Genomic DNA, 23,771 nt, shown 5'->3' with positions numbered 1-23,771 from the left:
TGTGTGCATGAAGCCAGGTTTCTGTAGTGCACAATGAGCACTCAATTCACTCAGAGACAGTTTTTATCTGTTTTTAATGTCTCTACATCCGTGCTGCTGTTTGTCCAGTTTCCTTTCTGCAAATAGACGGCTGTTTTCTTCCTATGCTATATATTCTTTATTTAATCTGACCAAATAAATTTTTATTACCACACTGTTTTATTTTCAAAGATGTGTTTTTCTGCTTTGCTCTGTGATAATATTTGAAATTTTCCTCTTTTCGTGTTTACTCTTTTGTCTTGTGCGAGTCCTTCTTAGTCATTTGCGTTGCCATTTGCACTCTTACCTTTCCTATTTTTAGACTTCTATTCTATTTTATTCTTTTCATCCCTTAAGTATGATAAGAGAAATGTAAATGTTCTCATTTTCTAACTTTTTGATTGCAGAAAGACCACAGACTTCACCCAAACTATTTTTTGGGTGCTGACAGTATTATTTACTAATTCTTTGCAGTAGCTTTAACCATGCCATTCCTTTTTGAGGTAAAAATAGAATCAGCTTTCCAGAATCCATATTCTGTTTATTGGCTCTGGTCCTGGTCTGAATGGCATTTTTACTGACATGTGCTTAATGTGCAACACATAATGTTGCACTTTGTAACCTACACACAGCCTCTCCCATAAACACAGTAAGCACAAGCTCAGTTGCAAAAATTATTTTCATAATCCAGACTATTGTAGTGATCCCTGGTTTTTACATCGAGAATTCTCCTAAACTCGCACTACATTTTGATGTGTGTACGTAAGATAGAGAGGGAAAATATTGAAGGTTCAGGTCTGGGACAGTGGAAAAGTGTTTCATTGACAGCCAAAGAAGGGAAAAGGGTTTTGGTGGAGAAGTGAGTTCTAGCTGCAGAGGTGAATGGAGGGAACAGTAAGATTATGCTGCCAACATTGAGCACGAAGGCCACATGGAAACTTTCTAACGCTCAGGCACTCAGGCAGTCAGAAGAGAAGTTGTTGGTATTGAATATCCTAGTTAGAAAAAAATGCAAGCAGTAAATTGAAGTTCCAGACATGAAGACGGAGACGTTCTTCAGTCAGGACAAATAGCTTTGCATGGCACAAGTCGTGCTGTCCTCTATGAATTTGCTAGATAAGTTTTTAAGTAACTATAAGTCTGTAGAAACAGAGAAGATTGTGTTGAAATCAAAGAAACAAAAAAGCAAAAAACAAACAAACAGGGAACCAAATAAGGGGATTTTTAGCTCAGGCTGAACAATGGGTTTTTAGTATCTGCAACGACTTTAATCTATGTGTGATGTGCACCACGTAAAGAAAACACAGCTCTGTTTTGAGATACTATTTTGGTATTTTTTTGTTAGAATTTAAAAGAACGTGAAATAGTAAAAATATAAACGTTAATAAGACTGAGGAGTAAAAATAAAAAATGTACACAAATATAAAAACTCAAAAAACATACATTTATTTAATGTTTTTGCAGTGGGAAAGCTTAACTTAAAAATGAAAAAAAAAATAAAAACTATTACCAAAAATTAAAAAAGAAAAAAAAAACTGTCATGGAAACTAAGTGCCACAAAGTGGCTGTGGTAAAGTAGAGCAGGCCAAGTGGGACTGAAGGAAAGTAATAGATCTAGAATAAAATTGTCCCAAGGTCTAGTATAAAGCCTTGAGGAACCCTACATGTGATCTTTCTTTATTTCGATCTTTAATGATCAGAGTGACTGAGAGTTAATGGATGCAGAGTATTTTTCAGTCTATCAATCAGTATGTTATGGTTCACTCTGTGAAATGCACGACATTTGTGCAAAAAGGTCTTGTTTTTAGTCAAATGACAAGAAGGTGCTGCTCCTTCCACCTTTCACTTGTCTGTCTCTAGAAGTCAGGTGAAGAGGCATCTGGAAAGACTGACTCATAATAAGTCATCAGGTCTTGATTATGTCAGCCGCAGAGTCTTAAAGGCCTGTGTGGACCAGCCCTGTTGGATTCTACAGCACCTACTCAACCTTAGCCTGACTCAGGATACAGTTCCAGTGATGTGGAAGGCCTCTTGAATTGTTCCAGTACCAAAGAAGACTTAGCCACCAGTCCCCAGTGACTAAAGACCTGTTGCCCTGAGATCCCATAACATTAAGGTCCCAGAGAGACTCCTTTTGATTCACCTCAGCAAACAAACAAGCAGCTATCAGGACCCCGCGCAGTTTGCTTATCACCATGGAGTTGGAGATGCCATCATACACCTGCTTCAGCAAACCCTCTATCATTTAGACAAGGTAGACAGGACTGTGAGGGTCATCTTCTTTGATTTCTCCAGTGAATTTAACACAATTCAGCCTGACATACTGTATGAAAAACTTCAGAAGACTCAGGTCGAGGCATCACAATCACCTCGACCAAAGACTAACTGACAAACAGACCACATTTTATGAGACTGAAGGGTGAACTGTCTAATCTAGTAGTCAGCAGCAACAATCGTCTGATCCTGAATCTAAAAAAAAACAAAGGAGATGATGCCATACTCTTGGTTCTATGTGTAGATTGCGTTGACATGGGTCCTTCTCTCTTCCTCCTGTAGGGTGTGGCAGCCAGGTGTTCTTCATCTCGACGAATCATGGGATCTTTATAAGGAGCTGAGACCAGGAGTACGGTGTCAGTTCTTTCTCACTTCCAGCGCGGTACCTAGCAAACTCCTTCATGAATTTCACAGTTATTGTCAGGGCATAAACCTTACTCTGTGTATCTGTCTCTCTCCTATTACTCTAGATCCTGACCCAAGTATCTCAGAGCTGTAGATTCCTGGAACTAGGAAAGCCTTTGTTGCCTGGCCGCTTCTGCTCTCCTGTCCACAACTGCCTGTCTACCCTCCAACATTGTTAAAACAAAGCGAGGAATGATTTGCTGGGAACTAGCAGCACCTGGTGCTTTCTGAAACCCTAAGTGTCACCTTCCCTGGAGTAAACCTAACAGCAACCTTGTGAGTCAGCTGCTCCTCTCCTTTGACTGATGGTTTTGGTCTTGGATTCACCAGAATCCTCATTTTCTCTGCAGAACAGGGGCGATCCAGTCCACCGGCTTCCCTCTCTGGTCCATTCACGCTCTTACCAAATAAACTCTTTTTTGATTCCTCATCTCCATAGTTGCTCTTATTTAAGATTCAATAACCTTCCGCAATGAAAAATGATTGCAGATTTCAGAAGAAACAGGAACAATTTAATTGTAGGGAGAAGAAATTGAGATTGTGGAGAAGTATAAATCCTTTAGTTTTCCACCTGGACAACAAACTCAACAAGAGACAATACTGTAAGGCCGTCTACAAGATGAGACAAAACACTCCGTGGCCGCAGCACCATGCTACATACCTTCTATAACTCTGATGGGGAGAGTGTTTGATAACCATCTCTGGGACCTCTGGAGAAATCTTCATAGGAATTCTTTATAAAGTAAAAAACATAACGAAAAAAAGTTGGCATCCTCTTCAGAAGACTGTTAAACATCAACAGAGTGTCTTCAGTCAGAGGCTTCTCCAGATCTACAACCAGACAGACCGATACAGAAGATCCTTCCTACCTATAGCTATTAACAGTTACATCAACCAGTTAAAAAGTATATATATATATATATATATATATATATATATATATATATATATATATATATATATATATATATATATATATATATATATATATATATATATATATATATATATATATATATATATATATATATATATATATATATATATATATATGAGTTACTGATACATTTAAGTTCCCTAGGGAATTGATGAAGTGTTTTTGAATTGAATTTAATAAATTAGAAAGGAGGATAGCTCAGTTATCTCAGTGGTCAGTGATGTATAAACATTTTGCACAACAATAATATTTTCAGAAATGTTTAACACCTTGCTAACTTCTAAATAAATTCTGAGAAGGCAATTTAATATACAAAGAAAATTTAAGCTTCAACTGTGAATAAAACATATTTTTATCACCCAATGATTGCAATAAAACCCACCTTGTAAACATACCAGGAAAAGACCTGCAATGGTAATGCATTACTATGTAAATGTGTAAAAACAATTTAACATTTACAATTTCAGATGTATTTGTAGTTCAACACTGCTCTGACAACATATTTATTGAGAATGGAACTGATCAAAAAAGATATATGTTTTAAATAAAATGCAATTTTGGTATGTAACTGCTTATATCAACATGCAAAACACATTGGAAAATACTGAGTACATAATTACATCCATCTATCCATTTTCTAACACGCTTATTCCCAAGTGGGGTTGCGAGGGGTGCTGGTGCCTATCTCCAGCTGTTAATGGGCAAGACTCGGGGTCCACCCTGGATAGGTCACCAGTCCATCGCAGTGAGTACATAATTATAGACCTAAATTTGAGGTGTATTGCATAGATATAAAGAGAAAATTGCACCAATGCAATAGCAAAAGATATATATATATATATATATATATATATATATATATATATATATATATATATATATATATATATATATATATATATATATATATATATATATATATATATATATATATATATATATATATATATATATATATATATATATATATATATATATATATATATATATATATATGGAACTCTGTTGTTATTGTCTTCATTAAACTATCACCAGGAGGTTTATTATCATAGATCAGGCATCCCCAAAGTCAGTCCTCGGGGGCCGCTGTCCTGCAGGTTTTAGAGGTTTCATTGCTAATATTCATTGATAGCTGATTAATAGGATTTAGCTCAACTACAATCATCATAATCAGCTGTGTTAATGCAGGGAAACCTCTAAAACCTGCAGGACAGCAGCCCTCGAGGACCGACTTTCAGGTCAGGTCAGATTCTTCTGTTTATTTTGCCTGTGTTCATGCAGCCAAAGCAAGGGGCTGCATGACATGGACCAATATCCCTGCTATTAATAGTAGTGAGGGTCATAGGCAGGCTGGACAGCATGTAAATTTAGACCCTTCCCCATGGATGTAGTACTGAAGTCATAAGCTTGACCTCTGATCCAGGTGCATGGCTGCCATGGGGTATTTGGTGAAATTAAATTGAAGTCTAGAAGTATGAATTCAACCCAAAGGTTTTACAAACTTGCAAAGGATTATTCATCTGCAGATACTGCACATGTGCCAGATCGGATATTCTAAAATCCAACACTTTGTTTGAGGCAAAAAGTAGATCAAATGAGACACTTAAGCTAGTGAACACTTAATACATTCATTCCCTTTAATCCAATCATCATCATATGACAAAGGACGCACTGACTCTGGAGCTTTGGTTACTCTGTTCTCTGTCTCTTATGATGAAAGAACTTAGTCAAAATAAGTGCAACTCTGTACTCTCTATTTTTTCATGTTAAAAACAACAGATTTTTTCTTTTTTTTTGTCATTTCCCAACATTATAGCACACATTAAAAGGTGTTTGCTTATTTTTTTTTTAAAATGACCAACAGTCTAAGGATGCTGTTTAAAAAGATAGTTTAGAAGTACTTGCAAGGTTTACCATAGCTTTATCCTGTGTCTCTTTCCTGCCAGAGTTCTGTGATGGATCAGCGGGTTGAAATGAAGACTGGGATAGGAGAAAATGATCTTAAGGTATGTCAGTTCCCCCTTTAAAGATATCTGGTGCGCTGTACCACTGAAGACCTCGATTTGAACACATGACCTTGTTCATGTTACAACTCCGCTCACATTACTTTTTTTCCCAAAAAAATATTTCACAAACCACTGGAGTCTTTAAAATATTACAAGATGAACCATGTCACGCTGCCTTTGATAAATTTAGACATCACTCCTCAATTCAGTTTAAATCAATGTAATTTTATACAGTACCAACTCACAACAGGTGTAAAATCAAAGGGAGTCTTTACATGACAGAACATATATATAAAGCCATTTCTAGTCAATTCACTCCAATCATGTAGACAGATAAATATGTAATTAGTACATCCCAAGTTACATTTATTCCAATTTGCTTTTAGTTATACTACAGGCTTCGGTTTTCCTCATGACTGTGTTCTTTCCCTTTGGCTCTTTGTCCTGTACCTTCACCAACTGCTGCACCTCAAATCATCAGTCCAGCAAGCTCCTGAAGTTAACCTTTACTCAGCCCATGTCTTGTGGAAGAAGGTAAGGAGAGTTGTGTCAACCTGAGATAAAAATCTTCTACAGGTGGGAGGTGGACCACCCTATCTGGTGACCTTGTGCCCCTAGAACAGTCTGCAGCTAATTACTTTTGAACATAGTTGAAATGGTCATGAACTTTAGAAAGACCACACCACCGTGCTTACCCATCATCCTGTGTGACTCACAAATTACCACTGTGGACTTTTTACACCTCATAGACCCTTAGAGCCTCAAGGGGGAGCTGACCATCTCCTTCCCAACTGAGAGGGAACCTTCTTCAGCAGCTGAAAAAGTTCAGCGTAGCTCACTTCTCTTCCACCATCATTGAGTCTTTCCTCATCCATTACTATCTGGTATGCTGCTACCACCCCCGGGGATCAGGGCAGGCTGGAGTGTATCGTGATCACAAATAGGGTGATTGGATGTGATCTTCCTTCTTTTCATAACATTACACCTGCAGAACTCAGGGGCAAGCAGGTAAGATTATAGTTGATCCCTACCACACTGAACACAAACTGTTTCAGACTCTCCCCTCTGGCAGGAGACTGTGGTCCATCAGGAGCAACACCACCCACCACAAGAAAAGCTTTGCTTTCACATATCACAACAGCCCAACAGCACAAGATGCCTCCCTTCACCACAGAGGATTTTAAGAGGCTTCTACATACTGACTGGAAGTGAATGTGGAGGAGAAAGCTGGATATATACACAACCCTGTCAGTCTCAACCCTGCCAGTCTCAACCCTGCCAGTGTGACAGGACACTGAGATAACCCCACCAGCAGTTTAACTAACCATGCAACCAAGAAACAATGTACTGATTCTAATTACAATAATCAGACCAGTAGCCCTTGTTAGGAGACTCTGGGAGCAAAGCCGAAAAACAAACATTTCAACCCAAATCTGAGAAGATGTCTAACAGGGAGAACACTGCATGTTGCTGACAAAACTGGATGACACTTAAGTGAAACCTGTCCGCTACTTCAAGTAGAAGGTAAACAGGCGCAAAAAGCTGTTTGTTCCAAAAACAAAGGATAAGAAAGGACCAACTGAGATTACTGACGATAACAAGATTCTACTGAAAAATATGTCTGCTGCCTTTCTCCATGCTGACCTTCAGGAGATAAGCTTGTTTCCAGACACATTTATGAGAACATTCAGCTCTCTCCTGAACAGCATCATAACAAGCCTGCTCCTAAACTAAGAACAGTAATAGTAACTGATGTTGGTTTCAGTGAGATTAAATGCATTTGCAACAGAATACAGAAATAGTGAATATGGCTTAAGCATTGTGTCTGAAATCTCAAAGAGGATAACACAGATCACAGAATCACCTCCCACCTTGAAGAAACCAGTCATTCACATTGAAGGACTAAATGATGCTGCTAAGATGAAGTCAGAAATATTAAAGAGAGATTTGATTAGTCTGCTTAGGACTGAAAAAACTATAATTCTAAAGTGTTGCTTAGTGGACCTATAGGAGCTACTTCAACAGGAGATTAAAAGTACAGCACATTTTTCTACCTGAATATATGGATCAAATGAGTCTGCTCTGTAAGATCAGTTAGCTTCACTGATAACTTTAATGTCTTCTGGGAAAAGACACCTCTTCAAGAAAGATTGGTTTCACCGAGGTCAGATGCAAAAACTTTGGCTTCCAACATTTTCTATCAGAATATCAGATTATAGACAGATCAATATATGGATGTGCCCTAATTTTCTCAGACTGAATAAAAACAAAACTGAGGTAATAATAATCTTCGAGCCGAAGGAGGAGAGCTCCAAAGTTAGCGCACAGCTCCAGCTACTACAGCTAGAAACCACTGGTTATTCCCAGTGTCATGGTGTCATGATAGATGCACTAAGAAAGTACAACACCTCGACCCGACTCTGAATCCTTACACTGGCTCAGTGTAGCTCAGAGAATAGACTATAACATCTGCGTGTTAGTCTATTAATCACTGAATGGATCAGCACATAAATACATAGCAGTATTGTTGTCAGAGTAACAATCACCTCACTTCCAATTCAAGACTACTATGTATCCAGAACTAGAACCAAACATGAAGAAGCACCATTTAGTTCCTATAGTCCAATTACCTGAAACAAACTTTCAGAAGACTGTAAAAGTACTGAAACCCTGAGTTCTTTTAAATTAAAGTTAAAAACCCATTTGCTTAGAACTTCCTTTTACCGTTAATTTTAAACTGTTATCTGAGGTATCATTAGTTTAAGTTTGTGGTCCAACTGTCTTATTTGCTTCACTACCTGCTTTTAATATGTTTGTATCTTTACTTTCTTTTATTGCTTTTATTTTCCTCCAATTTTATTGAGTACATGCAGTTCAATGCAGTGAGGAATACTCTGATCTTAATATTGGAGAAACCAAACAACCTCTCCACAGACGTATGGCTCAACACAGAAGAGCGACCTCCTCGGGACAAGACGCTGCGATACATCTACACCTTATGGACAAACGACATTCTTTTGAGGACCAGAATGTTCACATCTTGGACAAAGAAAATAGATGGTTTGAGAGGCTATTCCAAAGGGGCGGACCCCTTCACCCGTTTCAATTTGCATGTTTTCAAAACAAAAACAAGACTTTGTTGGGCTACTGTATAAAACTGCAAACTCAACGCTATTTCTGATGTTTGAATTAAAAAAACATTCCAGGATAGTAAGCAAAACGTCTTCAAACTTGGAAACTAAGGCTACATTCACACTGCAGTCTGAAGTGACCCAAATCCGATTTTCTTGGCCCATATGCGACCTGTATCTGATCTTGTCATGGCTGTCTGAGCTACACAGATCCGATTTTTTCCAGTGTGACCAAGATCGCTTGGCTATGTGGTCCTGAATCCGATATAAATCTGATCTTTTCAAATGCGACCTGTGTCTGAACGGCCAGGTCACATTTGTCCGACCTGAACGGCATTAACACCCGACAAAGGTCACTATTCTGGGTCTTGCTATGAAGAAGCGGCAAGAAAAACGAGAACCATGGTGGACGATGATGCGGAGAGCAATATTTATGTTAAACCATCTCTATAATAACTGTTGTGAAACATAACCGTGTAAGTTTGAGTGAAGGTTTGTAGAGGACCCAAATGCAGAGATAGAAGCTGAGAAGGTTTCTTGCAGATTTAATAAGGAGTGATGGTAACAGAAGCATTCAACCAGAAATAACTAATTAAGGAACACAGGAGCCAATACAAAGGGGAACATATGGGTTAAGGATGGAATGAAGAGAAGCCAGCAAACAGTAACTGCAGAGGAGGAGTATAATATGCCAAACAGTTCAAAGAGTGGAGTAATCAACTAATTGGGAGCAGGTGTGGACAGAAGGATCTAGAAGGGAGCTAGGGGAAAGGGGACTGAGACGAGGAAAGAACAAAACTTAAAGCTACAGTGTGTAATTTTCAGCGACATCTAACGTCCAGACTGCAGACCGCAGCAACATGAAAATCTCCCTCCCACCGCTTCTCCCCCCCAACATTACGGCGAGCGTTACGGGACAAAATGTCTTCCATGTCTTCCATCCGCATCACCTACCTTCTCAAGTGATGAGGTTTGTTTACATAGATAATTTTACAGATAGTATTTCATTAGTCTGTGTAGGGTATAGATTTCATGTAGACTTAAACAACTTGCCGTAGTTACTTTCAAGCGTAATGGGCGATCTCGCAATCGCTAGTTTGTTGGCTCTGCGCTGCCGTAGCGCAAAGATGTCTGCCTCCATGGCTGCGAGACCCGCTCCTATGTAACTATAAATAACGAATTCTAGGGCAACGCAAATATTAAGTTTAAGAGGCCTAGCTCGTAGATGATGATAAATAACATAGTTATGTATAATATATTACATTTCTGACTGTATATCCCTGTAATTATTACACACTGTAGCTTTAAGCAAGAAATACATAGGAACTCGAATACAACCAGAAAAAACTAGAATGACGGGCACGGAGGCCTTAGTCCTCGACGTGGCCGACCCGGCCGACGTCAAGGACTAGGGCTGCAGAGACTGCAGCAACGTATGGGATGACGATGTTTTCTGCGTTTAAAATTTTCTCAACGTTATGTTCTGCGTGTCTCTTGGATTTCCTTGCTAATTTGCCAAACCCCCAGTTTGGGTATCCACAGGTTTGGAGAGCATCTTTGATGTGTTTCTGTTTCCCTTCTGTTTTTGTAAGGTCGTGCTCGGGTCGGTGTTGTAAGGTTCTGATGACAGAAAGTTGTTGGGAGCTGGAGAAATGCCTACTTTCTCCAGCAGAGTCCGCCCTGGTTCCTCTCAGCTGAGCTGTCGACGCACCTGCTTCTGATCATCTCATCTGGAGGACCAGACTACTTAAGCTGTCTTCAGACCTTGCCTCGACGCCGCAGTGTCTTAATCAGTTGGTTAGCACCTAGGCCATAGATCCTCTGAGAACCTTGTTACTCCTGAGTCCGGTTTGGGTTCTAACCCTTTTGTCTCTGCTTCCAGGTTATCTGCTTTTCTCCTGTGAAGCTCTGGAAGAGCTTAACCAGCCGAGCCTGCCCTCCGAGCCAAACCTGAAGACTTACTCTCTGGATTTCCAAACAGCTCTGGATACTGAGCTGGAAACTCAAGCCAAGGTCAAACTCGTCTCTAGAAGTAAGACGCTGAAACAGCTTACGGACTCTACAGATCCAAATCATCTCCGGACCCAACAGTTCCGCTCCCAAAGCCTCTTCTACGCACTTCAAGGTACAAACCTGAACTCAACCAAGATCAATCCCAACCAAGCCTTCGCTAACAGAACTGTCTCTCTCACAGACTCCAGTGAACCAGTCCCAGACCAGAACCAGTTCAACTGTTCATTTTATTCATGCCTGTGCAACAATAAACTTGTTAAAACTTTCCCTCTGAGTCGTCAGTGTTCTGCATCTTGGGCCTCTCTGTTAGCCCATCATGACAAAAGTTTGTGTTTCCTTTAGTTCCATCTGGGGTTTTACCTTTGTTTGTTTGGTTATTTGTTTTTTGATTTTTTTGTGTCCTATAAAACAGTGCAGAAGAAAAACAACTGTAAACCTTACATTTAAATTTGCCTACTTACATTCATCACATTGTATAACTGTTATTTTTCTTTGTTCATCTGTAAGAATATTATGATTACAGTTACCTTATTCACCTCAATCTCTTTTTAAATTTCTAAATTTTATTCAATTTAATTTATGTAATTTATTCAAATTACAATTTGAATAAAGGAAACAAAAAGGAACAACTTACAAGTGTTACAGCTGAAAAAGCTTTTCATTGTTGTCATTTTACAGCTTTTACCACTATTTCTCTTGCCTGTATGTTTTGCTGCCTGTTATTCTTCATCCAGTTCAGTTCTTATGTGCAATGCACCAATATTTGCATTTGTTTCCAAGTATCACCTCTCTTAAACGCAGTGTTTTCCACCATGGTCTAGCAACTGTTTCCTTTAGGAATATGTTGTGCAACAGTAAAACATTTATGAGATAATGTGATGTAAATCTGCTAACTTAAGCATGACATGCATCTTTTCACTATATTCAGTGTTTCTATGCTGTGATTATTTGTTAATACACAGTAATGTTGACTATTAATGTAAGACTTGCTTTAGCCCCTTTTATTATATAAGTAAACAATTTTTCCCAAAAGATTTTAAATGAGCAGTTGCATCTTACCGACGTAGGAAAACACCTGTATTGTGCTGCAGTCTGCTTAGAAGCATTGTGGTGAGAAAACTGTGGTGGCCCTGCATAATCTATTGTAGGCCCTTCTTATATATGAACACAGGCTTAAAGTAGGGGCCCTTTACAGAGGTGTGTCTGAGGCCCCAAAATGGCTATGACCAGTACTGACCTCAAATAGGTCATTAGTATTGGTTTCTTTTTTCTTTGCATAACTGATATTGAGGGATTTCTTCTTTCAACATTTTTTTCCATCTTGTCATACTTTATCATGACATCTCTAGTGGGTGTAGATGACAAAAGATCAATGTGTATTAAACATTGCATCCCTCAGGAAATTTCTTTGTTTTTCACCTCAGGTCCTTCTTAAGCCTGTCGCACAGGCTGTCAGATTGAAGTCAACTGAGACTTAGCAATGATTGCCTTTCTTGGCCATATAGGGATGTAAGGGACCAGTCCACTTCAACCCCCCTTCTTCTACAAAGACAAATGATGGTAACATAGTGTTTTGTGAAATACTGTACTGATTCCACGTGTTTCATATATTGTGAATGTCCTCCACACTGTTGAAAGGGAATTGTTTCATAATCTTCTAACAAGTGTGGTCAGCCCTGTTCCCTGCTTACCCATTTCTGCCAAATGTTGGACTACACTTCTACATTTCTAGCTTCTAAAGTGGTGGCTTGGCCCCCTCAACATTAGACCCCAGATTTGGCCTTGAGAGAGATTTGGCCATGATATATATTTAAATAATAAAATGCCTTTTATATTCATCAAAACGAAAAATTATTGGAATAACCCTACATCAAATGAGATGGTGTTTTACTTTTTGATATTATTCTCATCCTTAAGCTACTGTGATGTAGTTTAACCATTAATGTTCTCCATTAAAGTATTCCAGAGGTAAACATGTTTTTGCATGTACCATTGCCACGTACTAACGAGGTCCCTCATTCTCTGTTTGATAACTTTTCCCTGTTTTACGCACGGGGAGCGCACAGAGAAGAGAAAAGAATCCCTTCTTCCCAGGTTTGTGCGCGCCTTCCTCACCCTCAGTGGGTAACTCCAGTGCCCTGCCAACCCCCCTTTTCATCCCCCCCCCATTTCCCCTCTCTGCGCCGTTCCGCCAAAAGACCCTGCGTTACGTCAGAAAGTGCACAACACAAGCAAGGCAGAGTCTGCGGAGCTATTCGTAGACATTGCTGCCAACCGCGGCTCGGGGCTGCCTGCGAGCTCAACGCAGCCGGTGCAATATTCAAACGCAAGCCTTATAAAGTAGCGACAGAATGCGATAAGTCATTTGTTGATGAATGCTTTTTAGTTTGCTTGCTGGGATTTATTTGTCTTACAGCTTTTTTTCACGTGACAGGTCACAGTTGCTGGCACAATTACGCGTAAAACTAACAAGGAGAGTGAGCGGCGTGCAGATGGGGCGTAGACTGGTTTAAAAAGACAAAAATGACATGACGATGATGATGCAGCTGAGTTATTGACGCACGGATGCTTTTTTCTTTTTTTTCAACTTTGATTTGTTGTTGAGGTGAATAACAAACAACATGCCCCACGCTCGAAATAGGAACCCAAGCCCCATCCCGGAGGTAAAATGGGACACGGGACTCAAAGAGATGAACGAGACGTGGAAAGGGGCTATTGCTTGTCTGGGGGTAGCTGTCTTCTTCGTAATGACCATCGGGATCATTTACTGGCAAGTGGTGGACCAGCCCAACAAGAACTGGATCCTCAGGGGGACTTTCAGTGGACTCATCTGGGAGAGGAGAACCCACTCGCTGGTCATACAGACTCTGACCGAGGACAGGACCTACGTGGAGATAGACGTGGGAAACGTGAGGAATCCCGACATCGAGGTCCCATTCGTGAGGAACCTGTGCTGGTTGAACAAAACAGAGTTCTGCTACACATGGGACTCGGTGGCCGAGGTGAAGATCTCGCTGGAGGTTAACGAGGATGCAGAGACTGAGTGTTACAGCATGGCCTGGACGCCGGTGCAATGTCATGTGGAGCTGAAGGTAGGCGCGCGCACCGGCCAGACAGTCCGCGCTAGAAACCTCATTGCGCACAGCATAGGGTGAATGAAAAGCAACAGACCTTATTATTGTACGCATTGAAATTACATTCAATGAACTGATTATTTGCTGTGCAAACCCAAACCATTGTCCCGAAATAAATTTGGGAGACCATACCATATCGTATTCCGAGTTTATATCTATGTAGATAATGTAGGCCTATATATATTGGATATGAAATAGTAATTATAACCCTTTATAGGTTACTCAGTGAAATACTTTGGAAATCAAAAAATAAAGCCAATAGTGTTATTGGAATTCAGGATAAGACCTTATTACCTTTGTAAATAAAAAATATTTGTATATTTTAATGGTAAAAATGAATGTCAATGTAATAACAAGAAACGCCAACTTGCCCGAATACATTAAGAAAAATAACAAAAGTGTTTCTACAAGCAATTAATGAAAAACACTCTGAGAGTGATAGAAACACTTTTTTCTTTTTGGTCCAACATAACCTTAGAGACATTAATGCTTATACTGGTACTTATTTTTGTTTTTGTTTATAAACCTAAATATAATAGTTAACTAGGCTTATTATTTTTTTAACTTTACTTTTTTAACATTTTACCTTTTTCCCAACTTAATTTACAGTAGGTAATATATCATTCAAGGGTTAATCTAATTGGTCGAATGCCAAAATAAGATGTACAACAATGTAGCAGCATCTTTGCTGGATGGCTGGATATAGATCTAGTGCTTCTAGACCTCACTGAGGGACGTGGGGACTCTATTTGTAAGGCTTATGCAGGTGATCAAAAACGGTAACTTGCACTATAAAGGGTTAATCTTTTCAAAATCTGGGTTTTTGATTAATTATATATCTTCAGTTTAATTATTATGATCATTTACTTGGCATGGTCACACAGTCCTTTGTGGCAAAATGCATCTTTCCACAAGTTTTGGGAATAATTATAAAGATAATGCAAATGTATATTAAAAAAAAAGAACGAAGCTATTTAAAAGACTTGAACTGAAAAAGTAAAAGTTATCATGCATTAGTTTATGTTACGGCAGGAGAAAAAAACCAACAACAAATGGGTAATGCAGGAAGGATACTTCCAGCAGAAAACACCCTGCTAATTTGGCTTTGTGTTTGTGTGGGCTGATCGCAAGAAACACAACAATCAAACCCATGAGTTGCATTTACACACAAAAAAAGAATGCAACCATTTTTGGCATTTACTTAATCATATTTAGTTACTTTAACAATTTTTTTTCATGTTAGCAGGGTAGGACATAAAACAATTGCATTAAAGTACCTAAATATGATTAAGTAAATACCTAAAACGGTTGCATTCTTTTCAGCATATAACATGCGACAGAAATAGCATGATTTTCAAAGGAATTGTTAGAGCTTTAAGACTCATCTGAGCTGCAAAGTTTTCAGTTAAAAATGAGTCAAAGGGTTGCAAATCATAGCAAGGCTACCAGAAACCTTGGTTTGACTTAATGCAACATCTTCATGCAACACGTTTGATCAAACCATATACCCTTTTGGTAATAAACACTTATATTTTTCTGTGGTGATATCAAATTAGATATTTACGAGGGGAAAAAGCAAATATAGATGAAATGGAAAAATCAAACAATAAGATAACAAAGAGAACTCTGATCGATATTCTGATGCTTTATGTGGTGTCACCAGAGTTATATGTGTATGGAAGCTTTTTTTTTTTGTGATAGTAGATATTACCTTTCAGCAAACAAATATTTACAATAAGAAGAGCTGACTAAAAGTAATAGTATGGGATTACACCTTTAATTTTAACCAGTTTAACATTAGCTGCTGCTCTGATCAAACTTGCCAGAAAGCTGATCTTTAGTATACATCAATGACAGATTTTTTTTTTTATTGTTTTTGTACTGTTTTTCGTTCATGTTCACTGTACAGTAACTTGTCCATTCAAACTGTTGGTCTGAAATTTCAGAAGCACTTATTTATTGTGATGTTTAGTGAGGTTAATCCATCTCCAGTGGAACATTCCTCATCATATAACTCTCCCTCATGTGGTGTGACTGTTCCTGACAAATCTGTCTGTGTCCATGTCGCCTTTGTTGTCCTCATTTTCTCGAAATCCTGCCCTCTTAGTTGATTGAATGGGCATGGATCCCAGCTTCGCTGACATGTTTGTGCATTTAGTGAAAAGTCTTTCTTTTGGAAAACCCTATTTATTCAATCGCTTCTTAGATGTCCGATGAACAAGTATAACGTGACTCATTGTGTCAGTCAGTTTTACAGTGAAGTTTAGTTCATTTGAGTGGTAAAACATGAAGCTGACACTAAGTAAGACTAGACGGGATGTAACATAGATTTATTTCTATCCATTTTTGTGGTCTAATTTAAATAAAGTCTCACACTACAATGGCCTACATTTGTTTCAGCATAAAATCTTTAGTAATAAAGGCGCCTTCATTTACATATGTTGACAATAAGACCATTGAATCCTTTTTAATGCTCGCTATTTTTTTTTATGTCTTTCTTGATAATTTTTTTTTACTTGTATGAGTATATTGGGATCTAATCTCACCAAAGTCTGATTGCTTCAGTATTTAAGTGCCTTTGCACTTATCAACGATCAGGTGAAAAGTGGACAATTTTTTCATTTCTGTTTACAAAGTCTTTTTTTATTTTTATAAATCTCTGTGCAAACCAATCTACCAGTAATAGAAAACACTAAAAACTGTGACATTTCCTGTTTATCTGGTAAAAACACAGAAAAGAATTTCAGTTTTCACCAACAGATATCAAGCACATAAAAAAAAGAGAAAAAAAAAAGAAAATGTTATTAGATTATGAACTGGATATGATTCTAACTTTGCTACGCACTTGGAAGCTCTTCATAAAAAACTGATTTATGGAAGAACTGATAACTTTTTCAGTCTCGCTAATGAAATGCTGCCAATGGCAATGAGTCGCCTAACATTAAAACCCTCACTGATTATTTGTATTGTTGAACTTCCCATTTAGCACCTTTATCTATTAATCTAGAGTACTTCTGTTGCATTCAGTCTGTGCTTGATTGTGTTTGTGTACATTTTGCATTCTTTAAGGACTGCTTCTCCATGGCCAATGTCTCCTGGTACGGCGGTGCAAGTGTCCAGGGTCAGACCTGGCCAATTAATGATCAGAACATCACAATGCAGCCATACGTGGTCAGCGATCTGAGGGACACACCATCTGGATACGGCTCTCCCCTGGAACGCTTCTTTCTTGGTTCATCGGGTAAGGTGCCATTGTTTGGATTTGAAACATGCTCTTCATACACACACACCAATGAACACATAAGAACAGATAGGTCTTTTCTAATGTGTAACACGACACAGGGTCAGCTGTTTCTGCACACCTCTCACAAGGATTGTGGAAATCTGACACTGTCCCGGTGGGTCTGCAATCCCAGGGTGTGAGGGAAACCCACTGTTGAGTTGAGTTGTTTTCATGCATCTCAAATCCCTCATGTTTTTGATTTTTTTGACTGCATATAAATCCAAACCTCTTAAGGCAGCACAAACAAAACACAATGCTGATTTGGTATGTTGTCTGACCCACAAATAGAGTGTGGCATAATCCTGTCGATGGCATTTCGCTCCATTAATTTTAGGATTAGATCACAAAGGGAAACAAACCACCTTTATCATCTTAAATTGACTCTTAGGGATCCAGGCGTATTTGCCTTTTGTCTCTATTAAAAGGACCGTTTTGGAAGAGAGCCCTGCCGACTTGTTTAACTCCATGGGTTATTTTTGGGGGGTGTTAGATTTTTTCCAGGGGGCAAAGCGGGAACCACTAGCGGATGTGAATGGTTAATGTGACTGATGAGGAATGTGTACAGTGCATGTGTACATGTGCTTGTGTGGCAAAGTACAGCATTAGCCTGTGGAACTTAATACTTAGAAGTTGTCCTAATCTGGTGTTTAGCCTTTGAGCAGCTTCTTAAACAAAATGAATTTTGTTCTCAAATATTTTAGACTGAATTACATTGTTATTCTGTGACGCAAAACAGTGATGAACATGGTCTGATACTGATTTTTTTTCTATGGTTTTTCACATAGATTTCCATTTTTTAATGGCTTGTGACAAACCAATTATTATTAGTGTCTCCTGGAAAACCTTTTTCAATTTTTTTTTCACATTAACAAAGATGTCATGGAAAAAAGTAACAGAAAACAACTAATTCATCACATCAAATTAAAACTCGATAGTGCCAAAGGCATTATTTCATCAGATAAATACATACTTATTAGTTGACTTGGAAGGCTTAAAAAACACTAATGGAACCTTTAAATACAAAGGAAAGCTAAACTGTTCATATTTTTACTTAATGTATATAGCAAACTGAAACAAATTTCAAGGGTATAAATAATTTTTTTTTCTATGGCACTCTTCATGCAGCTTTATGTCAGCTTCTATTCTGTAAATGTTACGCTTTAATTGTGTGTTACAAAAATGATAAAGTGCCAAAATTAGAGACTTAACTAACAGATTCTGTATTATACCTGACCTGTAATTGTATCATCACTCACAAGGATATTAAAACAAATGCACACAAGCTCCTGCACCAATGTTACATAATTCTATTAAATTCAATTCAGTTTATTTATATAGCACCAATTCCCAACACATGTTATCTCAAGGCACTTTATACTGTAGTTCACCAGATCATACAGTCAAATTGATTCAGAGTTTTGTATCTAAGGAAAACCAGTTGATTGCGTCGACTCACTGACTCGAAGGCAATTCCTCAAACTAAGCATGCTTGTAGCGACAGTGGAGAGGAAAAACTCCTATTTAACAGGAAGAAACCTCCAGCAGAACCAGGCTCAATGTTAGCGGCCATCTGCAGAGGCCGAATCGGGTTTTAAGGAGACAGAAACAGACATACAGAAAGAAGCAGAGATACAAAAGGCACACAGCCAAGCAGACAAGCTCTGAGCCAGCCATGAAGAGAGCACATCCAGCCAGTCACAGTCAGAGAAACAGGACTACACTGAAAAACAGGTTGATCTCCAACATCTATAAACACAGGTGTTTATGGCAGCAGCACAGCTGATATTTCTCACCAGGATGGTGTCACAGCCAAACAGGAACAGATGAGGCGAGGCTACTTTGACAAAAACAGAGAGAGCAAAACATTAGAGATTAAACTAACAGATTCCGCAGAGTGGGAGAAGGGAATTGAATGAAGCAAAATGATGAAAAAAGGGTCCCTATGTCCTCCAGAAGTCTAAGTCTATAGCAGCATAAATATACAGATAGCTCAGGATAACCTCAGCCTCTCTAACTATAAGCTTTATCAAAAGGAAACGTTTTAAGCCTACCCTTAAATGTAGACAGGGTGTCTGCCCCACGGACTAAAACTGGTAGTTGGTTCCACAGGAGAGGAGTCTGATAACTAAAAGATCTGCCTCCCATTCTACTTTTAGAAATTCTAGGAACCACTAGTAAACCTGCAGATTGAGAGTGAAGTGCTCTGTTAGGGTCATAAGGACCAATCAGATCTCTGATATAAGATGGAACATAACCTACAGTATGTAGGGCTGGGTATTGTTCAAACATTTTCGGTTCCGGTACCAATACCGATACCTTCACTTCGATACTGGTTCCTGAACGATACTTTTTTCGATACCTGTTTTATAATATCAATTCGAAGAATAAGAAAATTACACAACATAAAAAAGTACAAATCATGAGTTTTATTTTAAGCTCTGATTTTTCCTTACATAAAAAAAAAATCAGTGTCTAATATTCACTGTTACATTGTGAGGACCTTTTTCCTTAGCAGTTTTCCTTTAGAAAAATTACCATGTCTGACAAACAAGCCCGTTGAATGGGATCCTATTGACAGCACCGCTGGTATGTGGGAGTCTGAGCGGCTCCGACAGAAATATTGGAAGGCAGGATGAACTGACTGCACTGATTAAGTTTTCTGGTGGATTTTCCCACTTAAAAACATAATAAAACTACTTTATTCCCACTGATCACAGCAAATATAGCTGCAAGGCAAAGAAAGGATAGAGTAGCTCCGCCCAACGCTCGTCAGACCCACTTTTCGACCGCGTAGCCAGAACAGCAAAGCTATGGCAAGCCATACAAAGCTTCTTCAGCCGCGCGTCAGAAGCCGGTACATGCAGCAAAAAGGAAGCAGCAGACGTGATTTTGCTGCTCCTGCTGCGTCCAGTTTGAAAGCAGCATGATTCACTCCGCTCTGGCTTTGCTCTGCCCACGGGCTACTGAGAGGAGGATGGTCGCGCCGGCTGCGGTCCGCTCTTCTTGCAGTCAAACACCGAGCAACTTTCTGCTCTTAAATTGTGTCCGTGCACGATGTATTGCATTGCGCACTATCGGCATCAGTCTTAATAAAGTGAAGCCACAGTTTTGACCTGGCGGGCATTTTAAAGGGGTTCCAAGACACTGCAACCAGTTCACAGCAGATACACATGAACCCTGGCTGTAGGCGTGACCACCTGTGTATTTTTCCTGGTTGACGCAATCACGTTAAGTGTTACAGCCAATCACCGAAACTTGGTAGCGAAAGACGAGGCATGTTTCGATACTCTGCAGAACCGAAGCATTTCGGTCGGTACCATAAAAGAACCGAAGTTCGGTACCCAGCCCTAAACCTATGGAACCTTTTGCAACTCTATGAGACGGTTATGCGGACCTTGCAATATTTTGGTTCTCTGTTAAGCTTTGCATAGAGATTTAAAAAAAAGCCGAGGCAAGAAAAAAAATAGCTGTTTGAAGGTTGATGATGAACCTCTTACAGATACGTTGCATTCTGTACAGAGCCTTAAAACAGGCCTAGCTGTTTTTCAGAAGTTCTTACTTTGGCAGTAAAGATTAATGAAACCTGGTATCAGATAACATTAACAGGATGTTTTCATTTGGGACTAAGGTTTGCATATTTCTCATGCAATCCTAATGATGCTGTTATAAGCACAACCTTAACATGTGATACCAAAGAAAACAGGTTTAACCACAAAAGTTATGTCAGGGCCATACACTCCCTCAAGATAACGCATAAGGCACTTGTAAGACCTCTGTTAAAGAAGCAGACTGTTTTTGACTGATGCATCATAGGGTATCTTTGGAATGGAAGGGGAATTATGGTATAGAAATATATAACTACAACAAGTTTAACCTTTGTGATGCATAATCTTTTATATAGTCTGGAAATTCATATTATAATCATTTAGTGTTGCGCTGATGCCATTTTTTGGCCCTGATACCAATACCCGATACCTGGCTGTGCAATGTTGCTGATACAATACTGATACCATTTGTTTGAAATGGATGTCTGTGTATATATGAAGAACTGCATACTACTTGGATGTAAAATAATGGCTTTGTCAAGCTGCTACCTACCTTTGTGTATCAGGAAAACGATAAATACAAAGTGAATCCAGTAAAACATTTTATTGCCTACCTTGAATGGGTGACAGTTGGATAAACTTTTGGCTCTCAAATGGTATCAGGGCCCTATTTGTTTGAACTCGTCGATACGATACCACCATTTTAGTGCTGGATCAGGGCCCCGCCCGATACTGGTATCGGTGCAACACTAATTGTAACTGAAATGTTGTTTTTGATATTCTGTTTTTTTTTTCAAAGATGAAAATCTAAATTCACTGGCTCCTTTTGACCATCAGATAAAAAAAAAATATTTTAGCACAAAGATAATGAATTCCATGCAAACAATATTAAAAACATGCAGTTGGAACCTATAATTAAAACCCGATCTTTAATTCTTAGCTCATCAAGTTTTCTTTAAGATATTTTTAAGTACGTTGCTAAACAAAACATTTTAAAGACGTTGAGAACTTAAAGAGGAGCTGAACTAGAGCTTCTAGAGCTTCTATGAAAAGACAAAGAACAAGCCAAGAAACAAAATGTATTTGGAGAACTTTACTCTCAAAGTAAGGCACCTCCTAAGTCAGCATTTTAAAATTAATATTTTCTTTTGAAAAACGAAATACCTAAAGCCTAACCTATATAGACCCAAACTATTTGACGTGAAATAGCTTTAAAATGTTCCAATGATGAGTTCAATTAACATTTCATTTGTCAATAAATGTTCATATACTTATTAAAGCAAACCAAGGCAAATCTGATAATACTTACCATTAAAATGTCTTGCATAAAGTAAACAATGTTTATTATTATTCACGTTTCTAATATAAACCTGCATATGATTAGCCGTTTACTATCACCCATTTGTCAAACAAAGCTTAAATAGGTTTCTGTGAACCAGCAACATGGTTCAATAATTGATACTTTATAAAATACAGATTTAATATTCAACTCAAACAGCATTTTCTAATTCAATTATGTAATCAATGGACTCCAGAAATGTGATCAAGATAATCTTGTTGCCTTTTTTCTTTGTTTTGGTTTCATCTGAGACTAGCAGTTTAAAATTTCCTATCAAGAAATACTCAGAAAGGTATAAGGACTCTACAGCTTTCTGCTGAATGAATTAACTGGTAAATTTAATTAGGATACTCCATCTTGGCTCCAAGCCCACAGTGGACCTCCGATTCCGCCTTTCTTCCTGTTCCTGCTTTGAGAGAACAAACATACTGGAGTTTTAATATAATATGAGGACAGCTGCTTGAACCCTTTAGCCGTTGCACACGAGGTCTGGGCATGTGACCTGTCTTCACTTACTCTAGTTAGTCGGAGGAGCACATTATAAACATGGTGAGGTCTGAGTGACATGGGCAACCTAAGAGGACCTCAGGGAGTCAAAGAAACAGAGGTTTTTGGAGCCGACATACGAATGTCAGATGGCTGCTTGCAAGGAAGTACTGAACAGAATCAAGAGTCAGACATGTTTGCAGAGAAGCAGAAATATTAGATCCAGAGTATATGGAAGCATGGGCTAGGCTTACATTTGAGAGTGTTGGCAACTGGAGGAACGTCTCGCAGTCCCACCTGTCTTTATCCATGCAAACGTAACTGAGCTGAGAGGAGATATGCTGTGTCATTACCAAGGTGCGACAAAAGGAACGTTTAATGAACGCTGCCCCTGCCAAGAACGTTTAATGAAGTAAAGAACTTTCTGAAGACCTTTGTAAATGTATTATTGCAAAATATTCTGATGGCACCATCCTTTATAGAAGGGTTTCTAAATTTCTGACTTTTCTAGTGGATACTGTTGGGGATCATAATCCAGTGCTGGAAAGAACATACACTGGCCATGACAAGGTTCTGCTTGCAAGCTATCTGACAGAGGAGTAAAAATTTTTTTTTGCAAGAAAATAACCCTCAAAACAAAATAACTTAAACTCTCAACTTTCTTAAGATAAAGAGAGTAAAGCTGCAAGACAGATTCAGCTAATCATTTGACTTGAATTCAATTGAAGATCGACAGAAACTACCAAAAATCATAGTAAGTGTCAAATACTGTTTATGCAGAAGAATGGGCCAAAATCATATCTGAGCAATGCTTACATGAGAGATCTTGATGCTGTCATTACAAAGAAAAGCTTTTGTATGATTTTATTGATCTCACATTGGAGAAATTTACCTCTGCATTTAACCCATCCCCTTGGGGGCAGTGGGCTGCCATCATGGGGCGCCCGGGAAACATTGTGGGGTTTTGGGTCTTAGTCAGAGACCCAAAGTGGCAGTCCATGGGAGTGGGTTTCGAACTCAAAACCTCAGGATTGCAAGCTCTATGCCCTAACCACTAGGCAGCCACTCCAGGGCGGCCAGGAAGCATGTTCAATCATTTTTCCCTGTCATTTCACAATATTAGAAATAACTTATAAGCTTTTTGGTTTTTGCTTTCTTTTTGTGCCCACATTACTTTGGTTGTTACTAGTGTTACACTGA

General features: G+C 38.7%; 1 protein-coding gene across 1 annotated transcript in view; it reads left to right on the top strand.

Moving 5' to 3' along the window:
• Positions 1 to 13,223: 13,223 nt before the first annotated feature.
• The window catches only part of si:ch211-236l14.4 (SITS-binding protein), a 48,450-nt gene continuing 37,902 nt past the window's right edge, over positions 13,224 to 23,771 (top strand). The window contains exons 1-2 of the mRNA XM_038275713.1: positions 13,224 to 13,876; positions 16,988 to 17,159. Of these exons, the coding sequence (XP_038131641.1) occupies positions 13,406 to 13,876; positions 16,988 to 17,159 (643 nt within the window). The 5' untranslated portion in view covers positions 13,224 to 13,405. The remainder of the gene's footprint in view (positions 13,877 to 16,987; positions 17,160 to 23,771) is intronic.

This window comes from Cyprinodon tularosa, unplaced genomic scaffold (genome assembly GCF_016077235.1).
Source record: "Cyprinodon tularosa strain WSP-4 unplaced genomic scaffold, ASM1607723v1 ctg121, whole genome shotgun sequence".
Classification (NCBI taxonomy): domain Eukaryota; kingdom Metazoa; phylum Chordata; class Actinopteri; order Cyprinodontiformes; family Cyprinodontidae; genus Cyprinodon; species Cyprinodon tularosa.
Note: the sequence above shows the minus strand (reverse complement) of the source record. Positions and strands in the feature narration are given on the sequence as shown.